General features: G+C 42.4%; 1 protein-coding gene across 7 annotated transcripts in view; it reads left to right on the forward strand.

Moving 5' to 3' along the window:
* Nucleotides 1–17,551, forward strand: part of LIN54 (lin-54 DREAM MuvB core complex component) — a 177,789-nt gene that overhangs the window by 49,296 nt on the left and 110,942 nt on the right. For 6 of the 7 annotated variants that reach the window (XM_078783826.1, XM_078783828.1, XM_078783825.1 and 3 more), the window contains 4 exons: nt 2,715–2,833; nt 5,289–5,423; nt 5,585–5,644; nt 9,595–9,721. In XM_078783826.1, the coding sequence (XP_078639952.1) occupies nt 2,715–2,833; nt 5,289–5,423; nt 5,585–5,644; nt 9,595–9,721 (441 nt within the window). The remainder of the gene's footprint in view (nt 1–2,714; nt 2,834–5,288; nt 5,424–5,584; nt 5,645–9,594; nt 9,722–17,551) is intronic. The other variant, XM_078783827.1, reaches the window with a different exon arrangement.

The raw sequence follows: 17,551 nt of genomic DNA on the forward strand, positions 1-17,551 counted from the left end.
TTGTGAGAAATTCCGATAAATTTCGGTTATTTCAATTTCAAAATGGCGACCTTCTTATGGAAATCTAAACTGCCCTCAAGGCACCAATAATGGACCTCAGGGCACTTCAACGAACTGATGATGTATTGTTCTCCTCCAGCCGTGTTCTGTGTATAGGTTACGACACCGCACAGGTCCGTCAGTTATTATAACGTACTAGCAGAAGTACCCGGCATTGCCGGGTGGGGGAGGGAAGGGGGAAGTGGTGGGGAGGGAAACGGGGGGGGGGGGGAGGAGAGAGGGGGGAAGAGGAAGGAGTAGGGGGGAAAGGGAGGCGGGGAAGGGTAGGGTGGAGGGGGAAGGGTAGGGGGAGGGGGGAAAGGGAGGGGGAAGAGGGGAGGGGATCGGGAAGGGGAGGGCCAGTCAACAATGACGTTGCAGTTCTCATGGGAGGAGAGCAGCACAACAATCGCGACATCATCCTGCATCTTCGCAACAACAGCACAAAGCGGATTTTGGAGACTCACCGATCCTGTGATGCCCTCCAGTACCGGCGTTGCCGGGCAGGGGAAAGGACACCCGTACATTCCCAACCCGTACATTCGCCCTCTCGACTCAAGTTCACTCAGACAAAAGCCTCGCACAAATTACACCGTGAAGGCCCAATGGCCATGTCTATGCCGCAAATCAAGTACGTGAGCGAGTGGCGCACTGAATTGAAAATATATAGAACGCTCATACTCCGTGAAAAGTGTAGCCACCGTGTCGCCATCTTGGTTAACACGACTCGACCAACTCGCTTCGCGGATCTCATTTGTTTTGAACGTGCCCCAGATTTTAAAAGCCAGACAACTGTTAAAATGCCATTTTGTGCGGCAATAAACTGCTCCAATCGGTTACGGGAGGGTTGTGGAAAGACGTTTCACAGCTGTTTCAAAGACGTTTAATTCATATCGCACAAAATCGACAAAAATCGACACAAAACACGATCGCACAAAAGGTGAAAAAACGCAATCGCTTTTCGCTCTGAATTACGTGCAAACGTGTGATGGAAATCACCATCGCCCAGCATGGAGTGCCAACCAAGATGGCGCATGGCAGCTGCATCTCTACCTATGTGGTGTGAATAGCAATGGTCATTCTATATATTTTCCGTTCAGTGGCCTGGCAACGAGGATGGAACATCACGTGATCGCTCTGAGCGAATCAGCGAGCTGCTCTGGCACAGGCTGAGATTCCGTGTATAATGTTCCTCGCTGAAATGCGCTGAGGTAAATATTAATAAAAAATATGGATCTCGTCAAATATTTTTAGGTAGGCCATGTCCTTCCCAGGCTCAATGGCCATGTCTATGCCAAATATCAAGCACGTGAGCCTCTCCGTTTACGAGTCTATCGGTAACACACACACACCCACACACTGTGTTTTATTTATATAGATAACTATTTGAGATGGTGGTGAACAGCTAGCTTGAAGACCTGTAGGAAAAGATATAGGATTGAAGAGAAGATGGAAGCTGATTCCACTGGCGGGGAAATGAAGAACGAATGAGTGGAGGTGAGTCGAATGGGTTTGTTGGTTGGTGGACCGACCACGTGCGCTCTTTAGAGACTTGGAGGGGGCGGGGCATAGCACGGAAAGAGGACAGGATGCAAGTCCAGAATTGAGGTTCCAATGATTACGGACTTTGTACGTGGAGGGTTCATTTATCACGTGATTTATTTTTTACCCTTCTGCCCCATTTGATGTTTTTTTCCCCTCTTATTTTTTCGCCCTGCTGCTCCATTGTGCTATTCGTGATTATCATTGCTTGGATATTATTATCCAGTTGGAGTTGGTCCGAAACGGGGGCTTATGTATTGGGTACCCTAGCCTATCTTCCCTCTGTCCGACCGTGCGTCCGCAACCATATCTCAGACATGTATGTCCGATTTTGTTCAAAATATGGCCGATTTTGTTCAAATTTGACACACAGATAACGAATTATTGTTTTCATATGCACGCCATTTCCTTGTGAGATCAGATCCAAGATGGCCAACCGGCGGCCATTTCGTTAGTTAAACATGTCCCCAACAATGTAAAACATGCATGGCCCGATTTTGATCAAACTTGGCACAAGCACAGTACATGATGGCGTGCACATGTACCTCACTTTATTTTGCGATCTGATCAAAGATGGCCGACTGGTAGACTGGCAGCAATTTTAGTTGTAAATTTTAGTTGATATTGAACACATACTCATCTATTTCCCGGACATGCATTTACAGATGTTATTCAAAGTTGGCACACAGATAATGAATCATGGCTTACATATGCACGTCGTTATTTTTCGAGATTAGATCCAATATGGCCGATTGGCAGCCATTTTGTTACTTAAACGTGTCACCCAACCATTTCTCAACCATGCACAGACCAATTTTGTTCAAACTTGGCAGAAAGACAAACATGAGTATACATATCCAGAAGATTTTATTCTGTAATCCGACCAAAGATGGCCAACTGATGGCTTTTAACTCCGTACAGAAAAATTACTGAAACCATGGGGGCTATGACATTTTATGTCTTTTTCAACTTGTTCGTTTTCTTTTTCAATGCTTTCAATTACCAGTGCCATGTCTGCTGAAGCTTTTGTTCATATTTAGAAATCATATTTTATTGTGGACCTTTTTAATTTTAACAAAACAAATGATGATGGTGCTTGTCCTGTGTGTTGATGTTCAATTGTTGTTTTGTAGGAACACCAAGTACACCAACCAAAACCCTGACGCTGTCCCAGCTCAGCCTGGTTAGTTCTCCAGGTCGGCCACCCGGCCCAGCGAAGATTGCCATTTCCCCTCTGAAGTCACCTGCGAAGGTTAGTTTGCATATCTTAGTAATTGTAACATTTATTGATTTTCATGTTTAAGCCTGGTGTTGGCTTAGCGGTTAGGGTGCCTGCTTGGGATCCTAGGATCCTGGGTTCAAATCCCGGTCGATCGCTGAATTAACGCCAGGGGTGTTGACTCAGCCTGTCATCCTTCCAAGGTCGGCAAATTGACTACCAGTTCACTGGTAATTCCCTGTGTGTCGCAAGAAGCGACTAACAGGGTTGGCGTCAGGAAGGGCATCCGGCCATAAAACATTGCTTCAAAAAGGGGACCACGGTGCCCGAAAAAAGGCTAACCCCTGCTCTGTGGGGAAAAATGGCCTCTAAAGGCGGTTCTATTGATTTTCGTGTTTGCTCCATCCCATGGCTTTCTCTCCCATCCCCTTTCCCTCTCCTTATTTTTGTCACCTCTCTTTTTCTTTCCTCTTTAGTCTTCTCACACTTGGAACAGAATTTATTATGATAATATGGACCTTTTTAATGAGAATATGGAGAAAATGAATTAACAATTGGGTCAAAATGTTAAAGGGTAAAGTCAAGTATAAAAAGCCCTTATCAGCCCGTTCTTCTCGTGTAGCACGAGATGGGCAAGTTTCTTCTTTGTCGTTTCCGTATTTTTTCAATTGAGGTGCTTATCTATAATCAACCCAACAAATGATGCATCATTAGCCTCACTTATTGTGCTTTCTGCAATTGTGAGGCTTCCATGCACTGTGATAGTTTTCTGTCGTCTTCTAATGAGGATATAATTTGTCTTAGATAAATTCATTGTAAGTTTATTTACCTTACAACAACTTGTAACCATTTCCATATGTGTACTTCTCTCGTATCTACTGTAGCTTGGCCCTTTGGAAAAGTATGAAATAAATGAGAATCGTCTGCAAAAAATCTAAAATGGAAATAGTCAGTGGCATTTGGCAAATCATTAATATAAACAAGAAACAAAGTTGTTCCCAAGACCAAGCCTTGTTGCACACAGCAAGATATTGGCATTTTAGAGGAATTTTCTCCACCACAATTTACAAATTCAGTTCGATTTAATAAATAATTTATAAAGCACTGTAAACGTAGTCCTCGTATATCACAATGTGCCAATTTATCACATAAAATCTCATGATCAATTGCATCGAATGCTTTTTGGAAACCTATGAACACTCCAATAGTTATTCTACCCTCATCCAAAGATTTTAACATTTATTTTTCATTTACTAAATTTTTATATTTTTATTTTTATTAAGGATATTATATTTTTCATTTTTATTAAGGATAATTTAGTACTGTATTGTTTATGCAAACCAAACTGTTGTTTATAAAATACATGATTCATTTCTAAAAAAAACAAGTATGCTTTCATAACACATTGGCTAGAACAGATAATACAGATATTGGTCGATAATTACCTGGATTGTCATTTTGGCCTTTCTTCTAAATTAGTGTTGCTTTAGCTATTTTCATTAATTCTGGAAATCGTCCTGTCAAAAAAAATTAAAAATAATAATTATATATATACAGGGTGATTCAAAAGTAGCGCCAGATTTCTGTTTTTTCGGCTGTCAGATTCTTTCTGGGATGTCATGTTGTTAATAATTGTCTTGCAGATTATTAATTTTCTTAATTTTTTTTTTGTTTGTTTTGCAGGTTATTGCTGAGAGTTTTGTAAGTTGCTGAAGTTGCACCAAATTGAACCATGAATTACCTTTCAATGAATCAACGCATTGCGGCCGTGAAACATTACTACAAACGTAATGAACAACCAACGATGGCGGCACGCCGTTTGGCACAGGAATTCGATATTAACCCACCCCAGGGAAGAAACATACGATTGATTGTCGAGACATTTAAAGCAACAGGGTCGGTAGCCACTGCAAAGAAGTCCGGTCATCCGAAAACGGCAACGAATTTAGCTAAGGGTTTCCCCCGTAATAATTTTCCCCCGAATAAATGGTTAAATAAACATGTCATTCATTTATTTCTACCTTCTTGTACACTGTAATACAAATGGCAAACAAACAATCAACTGACAGAAATATATATATATATATATATATATAAACAGAAATCGGGCACTACTTTTGACTCACCCTGTATAATGAATGCTGTTTATTGTTACATGCTCTGCCTTGTTGTCTTTACTTCTGTCAACTTGAAAAAGTGCTTGGCACACCTTTCATTTTTGCATACATTCTATAACATTTCATTGTTCATTGGACTTTAATTCAATGGGTAGTAGTTAATTCCCTCTCTGGCACTTCCCCCAGAAACTCCAGTTTTGCTAGTTAGAACAAGATCAGGATATTTTCCGAGTAATCACCTACTTGTAGACCACGAGCCCATTTTAGAGCAACGTAGACAGCCCTTACAGTAGACAGTAGACCTCGCAGCCCTTTAACAGTTTTATGCACATAGTGTTTTCTCTGATGATGTTTGTTGCACTTTCTTTCAGGTAACTGTGATACCAATAGCGACAGGGGGCAGTAGCCCTCAGAAACGGCTTGTAGCTGCAGTACCCCAGCCTTTGGCACCTTCTACTCTTCTTTCGGCGCAGCCACCCACATCCACTGTTTCAGAGGTACCCAATGTAAGTCCTCCATAGGTTCCCTGCCCTATCCGTCAGTGCTATAACTGCCGGTCTTGTTTTTTATTTGATGTTTTCTTCCACATTGACCATTTTCTGTTTTCTGCTTAATGTTGCCTTTCTTCACTGCTAAGCTTCTTATGTGTTTACACTCCCATCCATAGGCTCTGAGCCTTGCGTCCTCTGTTTCTGCCACCAGTTCCTCTGTGCAAACTTTGGCTCAGGTATGGAACTTGTAATATTGGAGGAATATAAGGTGAGAGTGTTTCGTATAAAAAAAAATTCTCAGAAACAGGACATGCATTGTGCTTACTTCGATCGTGACAGGTAGTAAAACAAACCCCTGTGTTTTTGTCTTGATGAGGGATGTTCAAACATTCCCTTGGCACGGAAGAGCAACACCCCCCCCCTCGCACCCCATCCCGAAGCTGGCTACATTGTACAATTATGGATCTTACTGAAATTGAGCATTGATGTATCATCATATTTTCATGTAAAGAAGGTACCAGCTCCAATGAAATGCACGAACATGTTAAGGTGTTCCCTCATATTCGTGTGAAGCATACATTTAACCAGTCTCAGTGGAGTAATGGTTAGAGCATCAACTCTGAGTCTGGGAGGTCGGTGGTTGGGGCCCCGACCTAGTCATACCAAAGACTTATAAATGGTACATGCTGCTTCCTCGCTTGAAGCTGAGCAATTTAAGATGATAGAGCATGGACAAACAACCATAGGTTTGTAATAATAGCGCAGGCTTTGATGGGCTTGATCCTACATCAAAGTTCCTTGTCAGGGAACTTGTATTATTATATTCTCCAGTAGCCAAATGGTTGATTGACTATGGTCGTGGTCTGCCTCTTCCTCTTCTTCCATGAACCGTACCCGAATGGTTGACTTCTTCACACTTGTTTTCTGCTCGCATGATTTGTCCAAAGTATGACAGTTTTGTTTTAGCATCAGCACTTCCGATGTACATGGTGTTCTAATTTCTTAAAGCCCTGATTTCTTTGTTCTTCTTGCAGTCCATGGAAATTTTAACATTGCTCTCCAACATCACTTTTCAAAACTGTCAATCTTCTTCCTTTCTTTCTTTTGAAAAGACTTTGGTTCACATCCATACATTTCTTCTGGAAATACTAGAGGCACCAAATAAACACCAGTCTCGTCTTGCTTTGTATTGTGCATCTTTTTCTTTCCAGATCTTTGTGAATCCTGACATTGCTCTTTTTGCCAGTGCTAACCATCAATTTATTTCTCCTCCACATTCTCCACTCACTTCAATCTTAGAACCTAGGAAGATGAAGCTTTACACTACTTCCATGTGATCGTCTCCCGATCTGAACACGTTAATGTTTATACAACAACAACAACCACAACAGGCATTTTAAGGCCATTTTCCGTGCTAGAGCGGGGGTTAGCCTTGCGATCCCCATGACAATCCTCTCCATTTTGCCCTATTTTCTGCATCTCCCCTTGTTAACCCCCTTGCCCGCATTTCTTCTTCCACCACCTTTAGTCAAGTCTTTCTCGGTCTTCTTCGTCCTCTACTTCCTTCTACATTCATTTCCATCACTCTTCTCAACCAGTCACTTTCATCCTTCCTCAACACATGACCAAACCATCTCAACCTGTTCCTCTTCACAGCATCAATCACAGGCTCTATTCCCATCATCTTTCGCAATTCATCATTTGTCTTCCTCTCTCTCAACGATACTCCACACATCCACCGAACCATTCGCATTTCCACCCTTTCCAGCCTTCGTTGCTGCTCTACGTTCATTACCCATGTCTCGCTCCCATAAATCATAACACTTCTCACACATGCAGCATACACCTTTCCCTTCAGCTTCAACGACACTCCCCTCCTCGTCAGCACGCCACTCAGTTCCTGAAACTTCTTCCATGCACATCTCACTCCAGCAACCGTTGCCGAGTCTGATCCACCTTCTCCATTCAGCATGTCTCTGAGGTAGCAAAATGTTTTCACAAAATACGTTAATGTTAATGTTGGCACAAAAAGGAATATTGCATGATGACTTGATTGGTACAAAGAAGAGGAATATTTCACGATGATTTGATTGGCACAAGGAAGAGGAATATTTCATGATGATTTGATTGGCACAAAGAAGAGGAATATTTCATGATGATTTGATTGGCACAAAGAAGAGGAATATTTCGTGATGATTTGATTGGCACAAAGAAGAGGAATATTTCGTGATGATTTGATTGGCACAAGGAAGAGGAATATTTCATGATGATTTGATTGGCACAAAGAAGAGGAATATTTCATGATGATTTGATTGGCACAAAGAAGAGGAATATTTCGTGATGATTTGATTGGCACAAAGAAGAGGAATATTTCTTGATGATTTGATTGGCACAAAGAAGAGGAATATTTCATGATGATTTGATTGGCACAAAGAAGAGGAATATTTCGTGATGATTTGATTGGCACAAATAAGAGGAATATTTCACGATGATTTGATTGGCACAAGGAAGAGGAATATTTCATGATGATTTGATTGGCACAAAGAAGAGGAACATTTCGTGATGATTTGATTGGCACAAAAAAAAAAAAAAAAAACCTTTAGAGGCCATTTCCCCCCGCAAAGCGGGGGTTTGCCTTTTTCGGACACCGTGGTTGTTGTTGTTTTTGTTGGTCCCCTTTTTGAAGCAATGTTTTACGGCCGGATGCCCTTCCTGCCGCCAACCCTGTTTGTCGCCTTTTACGACACACAGGGAATTACCAGTGAGCTGGTACTCAATTAGCCGAACTCGGAAGGATGACAGGTTGAGTCAACCCCCCTGGCGTTAATTCAGCGATCGACCGGGATTCGAACCCAGGATCCTAGGATCCTAAGCTGGCACCCGAACCGCTACACCAACCACAAAGAAGAGGAATATTTCTCGATGAATTGATTGGCACAAAGAAGAGGAATATTTTGTGATGACTTAAAGTCACTATGATACAAAAGCTGAAGGTTCTTTACTTTATCGATCCACCGAAGCAGGCGGGTGAACTCCACGTTTCAGTTCATTTGAACTCAAAGAAACGGTACACGTGACATTGTCCATCGTAAAACAACCTTCGACTTCTTCTTCATCTGTCTCTCTCGATTGTGCTCTGCTTCCAAAATATATAACCTCGGAGAGAGAACATTTATCTCTCAAACTGCGGCTGTCCTGTACACGTAAAGGTCTAACCACAGTACATTTCAACCTTGTACCCTTCTACACAACTTTACTTTAAGAGTAAATATGTGACCTCAACAAACATTATGCAGTCATATGCAAACTTTTATACCAAACAATTAGTTGCCTCCGCCGCCGGGCACACCCCCTGGCCCTGCCACGGCAGTGTTGCCAGCATGCGTTTGTGATTTGTAGGGAGGGAAAATTGCTCACTAAAATGTCGAGGCAGATTTTTTGAAACGCACTGTCCCTATTTTCTCCATTACCCCATTGCGCTTCCATGATTGCCCATTCCAAAGTTGTCGGCAAAATTGTTTCCCCTCAAACCTTGTTTGCCATTTGCTTAATATGTTATTCTAAATTTTTCAAAACGATTGGTGTAGCCTTAGCCACTGTATAAGAGTGGTAATTTAAAAAGTTGGCCATTTAATGCAACATTAGCAGAGTCCTTTTAGAAGTCATTTCTAAAATGTTATTATTCCCCCTTACCGGTTTCGCCGGAGGGGGCCATGGGTTTGCTCTCCATCTGTCTGTCTGTCTGTCTGTCCGTCTGTCCATCCCACCTGTGGTTTTTCCAGACCATGTTCTCATACTCTTTAACGTATTCAACTGAAACTTGGTACATGGTTTTATTATAAGTTACAGAAACTGCAACTTATTCTGTAGCAATATTCATTGGGACCAGTAGGGAACATTTATTGCAAAGCAATTCTCCCTCTTGTTGATTTAGCCGCTTGTGTCGTTGCAGATAATTAAATAAACTTCACATAGATCATTGAGTGTTATTCATTGATTGATTTGTTTGCTCGTTCGTTTATTTATTTCGGGCTAACCCCCGCTCTAGCAGGGAAAATGGCCTTAAAATACCTGTTGTTTGGTGTTGGTGTGTTCGTTTATTTATTTATTTTTCATTTGCTTTAAAAACATATTTTCTGTATTCATTCTTTTTTGTTGTTGTTGTTGAATTTGCCTGACTGAACAGGTATGCCCAGTGCCAGGTGGCCTAAAGACGCTCTCGGTGCCAGTGTCAGGAGCACCTCCCTTGCATCAAATAACTGTTCCTGGAAGCAAGTTCCAGTACATACGTTTGGTGCAACCATCCCTGGCTGGTAATTTATTTAGCAACAATTAAATGTATAGTACTGTATTCCAGGAACTTCACTTGGGGTAAAAGGTTTTGTCCCGGTCAGAGTTTTTAATGGTGATTAGGTTTGAGCAATTAAATTTAAACTATTTCTACTTTTTCTTTGGAAGAGCGAAGAGTGTATGACCTGACAGTGGGGACAGTGAGGCAACAGTTAGAGGCAATCAAGGGAATGAATGAACAGGAAAAGGAGAGGAAACACGGCAACCTGCAAGTAAGAGGGTCGACAGGGTAGGTGGGGGTAAAAAAAGGTCTTTGTTAAGAATAGGGGATGGCATCAGGGGGTGGTGCACCACCTGCTTTTGAAGCCTTGGAGGGAAGATTGGGATAGAACAACCTCATGGATGCAGTTTCACAGATGGAAGAAGTAAGGAATAAAAGGATTGAGGTCTGCAGTTACCTGGAGTTTGGAAGTCTAACCAGGAGTGGGTTACTGAAGGAACGTCTGCATTCTGGAGTTGCTGTGGAGATTCGGTGTCATAAAACCCTTAATCTTTTTTAATCAATCGATGTCCAACCGGAAGGTGGGTGCAGTCAAAACCTCAATTTATTTAAGTGGGAAAGCACAAGCGATACATGCAGCAACCCGGCATGACCCTGGTATAGGGCAAAGCACCTGGTAACTGGCTTTTCATCTCCCCCGTCTTTCTTCCACTATGATTTCACATTTTTACTTCCACCACCAAAGGTGGACGGAGGTTATCTTTTCACTCCTGTCTGTTTGTCTGTCTCTCTGTTAGAAGGATATCTCAAAAAGTTATGCACAGATTCGGATGAAATTTGGTGGACAGGTGTGTGACAGGGACGAATTGATTCAATTTTGGTGAAGATCCGGATCCGGATACTACAGTACACTCAGAAAGTATTCATACCCCTTCACCTTTTTCACATTTTGTTATGTTGCAGCCTTATGCTGAAATCGTTTAATTCATTTTTTCCCTCATCAATCTACACTCATTACCCCATAATGACAAAGAGAAAACAGGATTTTAGAAAGTTTTGCAAATTTATTAAAAATAAGAAACTGAAATATCACATTGACATAAGTATTCAGACCCTTTGCTGTGACACTTGAAATTTAGCTCAGGTGCCTCCCATTTCTCTTGATCATCTTTGAGATGTTTCTACACCTTGATTGGAGTCCACCTGTGGTAAATTCAATTGATTGGACATGATTTGGAAAGGCACACACCTGTCTATATAACGTCTCACAGTTGACAATACATGTCAGAGCAGAAGCCTCTCCTCAGTGAAAGACACATGAAAGCCCGCTTGGAGTTTGCAAAAAAGCACCTAAAGGACTCTCAGACTGTGAGAAACAAGATTCTGTGGTCTGATGAAACCAAGATTGAACTGTTTGGCTTCCGTCTGGCTATTCTGCCATAAAGCCCAGATCGGTGGAGTGTTGCAGTTGTTACGGACCGCGGATTAGATGTTATTTTGACCGAGCGGTGGTGTAACCGCGGCCGAACAGTTATTCCCCGACTAAAACCCGATTCAACCCAAACGTTGGCCGTATCGCGCCACAGCTACTCAATCGGGAAAACTCTAAAGCGACCGAATGCAAAGAGGAAGAAGACGTACAGAAGAGTAACGGGATTTATTATTTACACACACAAGCAAAAAGGAGCAGTCACGATTATTTACAGGGACATGAGACGCAGGTGACACAGTGAATTCCTTATACAAGCTTAATTACCTACCCAGGACAGAACAAACAAAGACACTGACTCACGCGGGGAATTGCAGAGTGGATTGCTGGAAGGAGGTGTGTGGCTGGAGGGGGGGGGGGGGGGGGGGGACAGCACGGAGCTGGCTGGAGCTTGATCCCGCACGGGACGTCGGGCTGGACCTCGACGGCCGCTGATGCCACCGAGCCTGTCGTGTGCGCGGAGTCACGGGTCGGAGCTGCTTGTCTCAGTAAAAGCGCATCTGCTCTGGCGACCCAGCTCTTTCTTTGGACTCAGTAAAAGCGCAACTCTCTGACGACCCAGCTCTTTCTTTGGACTCAGTAAAAGCGCAACTCTCTGACGACCCAGCTCTTTCTTTGGACTCAGTAAAAGCGCAACTCTCTGACGACCCAGCTCTTTCTTTGGACTCAGTAAAAGCGCAACTCTCTGACGACCCAGCTCTTGTCTCCTCCCTCCTTGTCTCAACTCCCTCGGGAACGCCCCGCCGGCGGGTTATATAGGCCCCGCCCCTCAACCTTTGCGAACCTCCCCCAAACGCTCTTCCTCCGCCCTCTCAAGCCAAACCCCTTGTTCATGGTTGGTCGAGTGGGGCTGGCTCACTTCTCCCCTCTCTGACGAGGTGGGGACCCGCCTTTCTTCCCCAACCCTGCCTCGTGGCCAATGGTGGTTGAAGAAAAACCGCCCAAAATGCAGTTGGCCATCGAAATGAAATGAAAGGGGACCTATTCTTATTTCACTTGGTACAATGGAGTATTTAAGTTAATGGGAGACACAGCCTTACTCTAAGACACATAATAAGATATAAGCTATCGAACAGGGGCATTCTATGATTGGCTGACGTGTATGCTTATGGACTAATTACCGAGACGCCCTTTTTACCTTTATACAACTCTGGAGGCAAGAGGGGCCATATCCAACCAATGGTACACAGCAGTTTACCACAATCCAATACACACAATCAAAAAAATGCCATCCTCATATCCGCAACACAGTGATGGTTGTCCTCCTGGAAGTTTCTCCCATCTCCACACAGGATCTCTGGAGCGCAGCCTCTGGAGCATCGGGTTCTTGGTCACTTCTCTTACCAAGGCCCTTCTCCCCCGATTGCTCAGTTTGGCCGGGCGGCCAGCTCCAGGAAGAGTCCTGGTTGTTCCAAACTTCTTCCATTTAAGAATTATGGAGGCCACTGCACTCTTGGGAACCTTCAATGCAGCAGAGATTTTTTTTTGTCGGTTTCCCCAGATCGGCCAAGCTAAGTGCCGGCTGAAGGGGTTTATTTTCATTTTATCTTTCCCTTGACGCCGCCCCCCCCCCACCCCCCAGAATTTCCATGTTTTAAACGTTTCCCGGTGTGTACCCTGGATAAGAATAGGTACACCGTATCCCTGCGTGTCGTAAAAGACGACTAAGAGGGTTGGCGTCAGGAAGGGCATCCGGCCATAAAAACATTGCCTCAAAAAGGGAACCATGACAATTACAAGTACATATGGGCAGGGTACAGCCCGAAGTGGAGATCGGTTTCTGAGGTTTGGGACATGGAATGTAGGGACAATGACAGGGAGATCAGGAGAAGTGGTGGAAGTATTGGTCAGAAGAAGAGTGGACATATGTTGTGTGCAAGAGACGAGATGGAAGGGAAGTGGTGTGAGAATGGTGAAGAGTAGGCAGGGACAGAAATACAAGTTTGTGTGGCAAGGGTGCCTGGAGGGCGTTGTCGTGGAGGTGTGTTTGGGACTCAAGACCAATGACCGGAAAACAGGTTTACAAAGATCCAGACTTTATTAACTCCTAATTCACTTGTTTCAATATAATAGGTACTACAACACTATAACGAATCTAGTTATTGAAGTCGTTGGTTCCTCTTGTTCGCCGGTGATCTCCTGGCGCTGCTTCTCGTTGGTATTCGTTCATTCCGTCGGGCAGGGCTTCTGAGGACAAGTGTCCTGACTCAACCTTTGCTCTGGTTTATATGGACAAACTGGAGTTAATCCCCTGTCCGCTGAATGTTAATCCTCCGTGTGCTAAAGCTCCTTGGTCATCCACAATCGCCCTCCTGGCATCAACTCGCTTCCCTCCTGCTGTGAGTTCCATTTACCTTACAATAGGAGTGTGCTCAAGCCCGGGGCTGTACAGGAGGTGGACAACGGACTCCCAGCTTTAACAGAGTGAGATACATTCCTAACATTCTTACGACCACCTGTTGGTTCACTCACCAATCTCATAACTAGTTACATAGTATAAAGATTTATTCTACCACAATCCCTCATCTTTTTGTTTTATGTTTATATTAACCATTAATCTAAACATCAATTTAAGTAAACAATCAATCACTACAAGTAAACATCAATACAAGTATAAGTAAACAATCAATCACTACAAGTAAACATCAATACAAGTATAAGTAAACAATCAATCACTACAAGTAAACATCAATACAAGTATAAGTAAACAATCAATCACTACAAGTAAACATCAATACAAGTATTCAAACCATAACTTTGGTAATCCAATTTCCTTAGGCATACACCGTCCTCCTGCAAGAATCACAAAACATTTCGTTGGTCATTGACTCATTCCATATTGTTAATTCAATCTATTTCACTTGCATCACAAATATCTTTGCAAAACAACACTTCACCATCACCAAGACACAACAATTTCACTTCATTTTCAAGTTTTGTAAAGCATCTGCAACATCTGGCAAAAACGTTTGCCTCTACACAAATGTTGACTCTTTGTGTTTGAATCCAGGTATGAAACATTTTCTCCTAATGTCTTCATAGCACCTGCACTACTTTGTGTAGGGTCTTGCTGTTGTAATAACTGCACGGAGTCATAGACTGACCCTGCTCTCCATGTAGCATTCTTGCCACTCTTGCTGTAGCATAGTAATTCCTGAACAAGGCCTTCGCCCAGTTGTAGTCGACTTGCCTCCTCCCTCCTTGTGAGTGGGCAGCAAGTATTGGTGTGACGTTGATTGGCCAGCAAGATGTGGAACAGGGATGCCGGATGCATCCACAATGATGTTGGGACCATGGTGTTCAGGTCATTCATGGTCCATACCAGGAGCAACCAGCAGAATCGCGCACAGCTGTTGTGACAAGGGCACAGCCGTTTGTTTGCAGCTCCATGCTGGTTCCCCAGAAGTTGGTGAAGTAATAACATATGTCCCCGCATTTCACAGAGGTTGCAGGTAAAATGTCGTTGTCCTGCAACTTCTGATGTGATGAATGTTCGAAGCCTTCAAACAAGAGTAAGTGATCGCCTTCCTTTCATATGTTGCAGTGTGATCCAGGCAAATGGTCACATAAATTTCCTTGGTGAAGGTAAGCATCCATCTCCAAGTTACACGGGAGAATGTCTTCATCATTCTTTGAGAAAGAGGGTGTATGCCGTGATTAACTTCATTTTAGCCACAAATTTTCTTTCTCGAACTTCTTCCCACTTCCGTTAGCACTCCCTTCAAAATGTGATCTCGTCTTATCCTTATGCTCAGTCACATCTGAATCTGCTTTCCACACACACTGAATCAGATAGGGTACATCTTACCATGAAATCAGCATAATCATGTATGTCTTCCGACAGTTTCACATTCAACAATTTGTTGTTTTTCCTTAAAACATTTAAAAGTTATATTCATTTATATGCGTCACACAAATAATATTCAATCAGGTATGTATTTCACTACTAAACTAAGAATAGCATCCACAAATGCTTTCAGGTTAATATAGTTCAAAAATTAACTCATGCAGGTATTTTAGCACTACTCTAAGAAAATAAATTGTATATGATTACAATCACAAACGGGAATATCTAATTCCCAACAACAATTTTCCCAAACCAACAAATTAAGCATAATGTATTATTACCATAATTCCTCTCCACTTTTTCTTTTCCCTTTTTTTTTTTTTTCCTAACAGTGTGTCACTCGTGGTGATATGAGTTCATTGATCTTGTAATTGACACAACTCATAACATTGTCGTTATGCCATTATCTTAATTCTACTGTATTCATTTGCAACATCACTTGATTTAATCTTTTAATCTCAGTATTTATGTCGCCATAAAAGTCTTCCTCTTGTGGTTCCACATTTCTTTCCTCATTTGTCACTTCATGCGTTATCATCGTGTTGTTGGTTACCTTATTCAAACACACCATCACTAAGGCTTTCAAGCAAGCCACCACTAAAACAATTGCCAATATAACTACTAAACCAACAAACAAATATTGGAGTATCTTAGGCTGCTGGGCCATAGAAGTTCACGGTTCACGTTTCACGTTTCACGGTTCACGCGTGTAAAGAAAAGTGGACAAACGTAGTATGACTTGCTCTGGGCCATAGAACGCCTTTCATGTTTCACGTTTCACGTGTCACGTTTCACGCGTGAAAGGCGGAATGAACATGCACACTTTTTCTATGCGTGAAAACGGAGATCTCGGTCGACCTGATTATTTTTAGACTGACATCCGTTTAGACATTTTCAAAAGTAGACTCGCTAGACTACTAGACAAATTACCTTAGCCTAGATCATCACGACCAACACCACATTATCCAAATTAATAGGTACCAACCTGAGAGTAATGATGAGCTTTTGTTCTGCTTCGATCGATTTTCTCCAGTTTGTTTGACCTGGCTGTAGATGTTCCAGGACGAGGGTCTTCAAGGCATCGTAAGTCCTGTATGACATCCTGGTATAATTGAAAAACAGTGCTTCATCGGGATTGTCAAGCAGATAACGGAATGTTCGGTGGAATTCACCACGGGTTTCTCTCAGAAGGAAGTGCTCTCGGCTCCAAATTCTGTGCCTTTTTCTCTTCCTCCGTCTTAGTAGAAGCAGAATGAGGCAATCTTCTTCATCCGAAGAGTCCATGTTGACGGTTACTCGGCCAAAGCAGAACTGGCGCGCAACACGTGAACAGCCAAGCGTGAAATCCTATGGCCCAGGGTCCGATTGTTCACGTGAACGTGAACCGTGAAACGTGAACCGTGAACTTCTATGGCCCAGCAGCCTTAACTACCACCCCTCCAAATGTGTTTCCCAACCATGCAAAGGCACCCCCTTTTATATAATCGTGGTATCTTGCTCCCTCTTGTCCCACCTGTAGCCATTTGTAAAACATGTGAGCTACCCCTTGTATATGTTCATACCTATAACATAATTATATGTCAATGACATTCAACATTATATACCAAACTAACAAGCTTCCTAAAAGGTAAATAAAGAAAATCCCTTAATATGTAACATAAATCAGATTATTTGTCTTACCCTGATCCCCCTATCTCCCGGGGTCGAACTAAATCCCCTAATCATGAGTGTAGTTGTGATACATTATCCCTCATGTTGCGCTAATATCAGTAGATAATGGTATGTCATGTAGGCAAATAAATGTCACTATCTTCCCTAATTCAAGTCGGAATATTAAATGTTGAAAATGTAATGTTTATCAATGCAAGGGGTGTTAAATTGTAATTCAAATGAATGTAAATCATGACTATCATTTATCCGCCACTGAATGTTCTGCTGGGCTGCTAGGTGCAGCCTCATTTTCTGTGGGATCGTCCACCTTAGCCCCATGTGCTTGCTTGCAATGAGAGGCATGAATCCAACTTTCTATTTTGGGTCCATATTTGTTTCTATTCTTATCAATCTCCTATGGTTTATCAATTTGTTCCAAGATACCGCAACCAAAGGTTTTAACCAAAGCTCTACCAAACTATTTCCAATGTGAACAAAAATGCCAGTGAAACAATGATTCGAAGAATTATCTTCAAGGGGTCAATAAATTTATTTTATAACCAGATCTAATTTTCCCATCCAATAGTTTGCCTTGCCACATGCCATATTATAACACTTTAATAAACCTTCGAAAAATGTTTCCCATCTCCACAAATTTCCTTTTTACAAATAGCCATGTGTAACTTACGTATTTAACTACAATTTCCTCTCAATTTGTTTGGCCTAACTGGCCGCAAAAGTGGCTGCCAGCCTGCAGTACCGTTTTTTATCTACCAAGGAAGTGCTCGTCCACAAAAGACCTCTACCAAAATGTTGTTTGTAAAAACAAATCTGGGATTTCTGATTACATGGATGCACACTCTCAG

Source organism: Myxine glutinosa, chromosome 8, assembly GCF_964187855.1.
Source record: "Myxine glutinosa chromosome 8, kmMyxGlut1.1, whole genome shotgun sequence".
NCBI lineage: Eukaryota > Metazoa > Chordata > Myxini > Myxiniformes > Myxinidae > Myxine > Myxine glutinosa.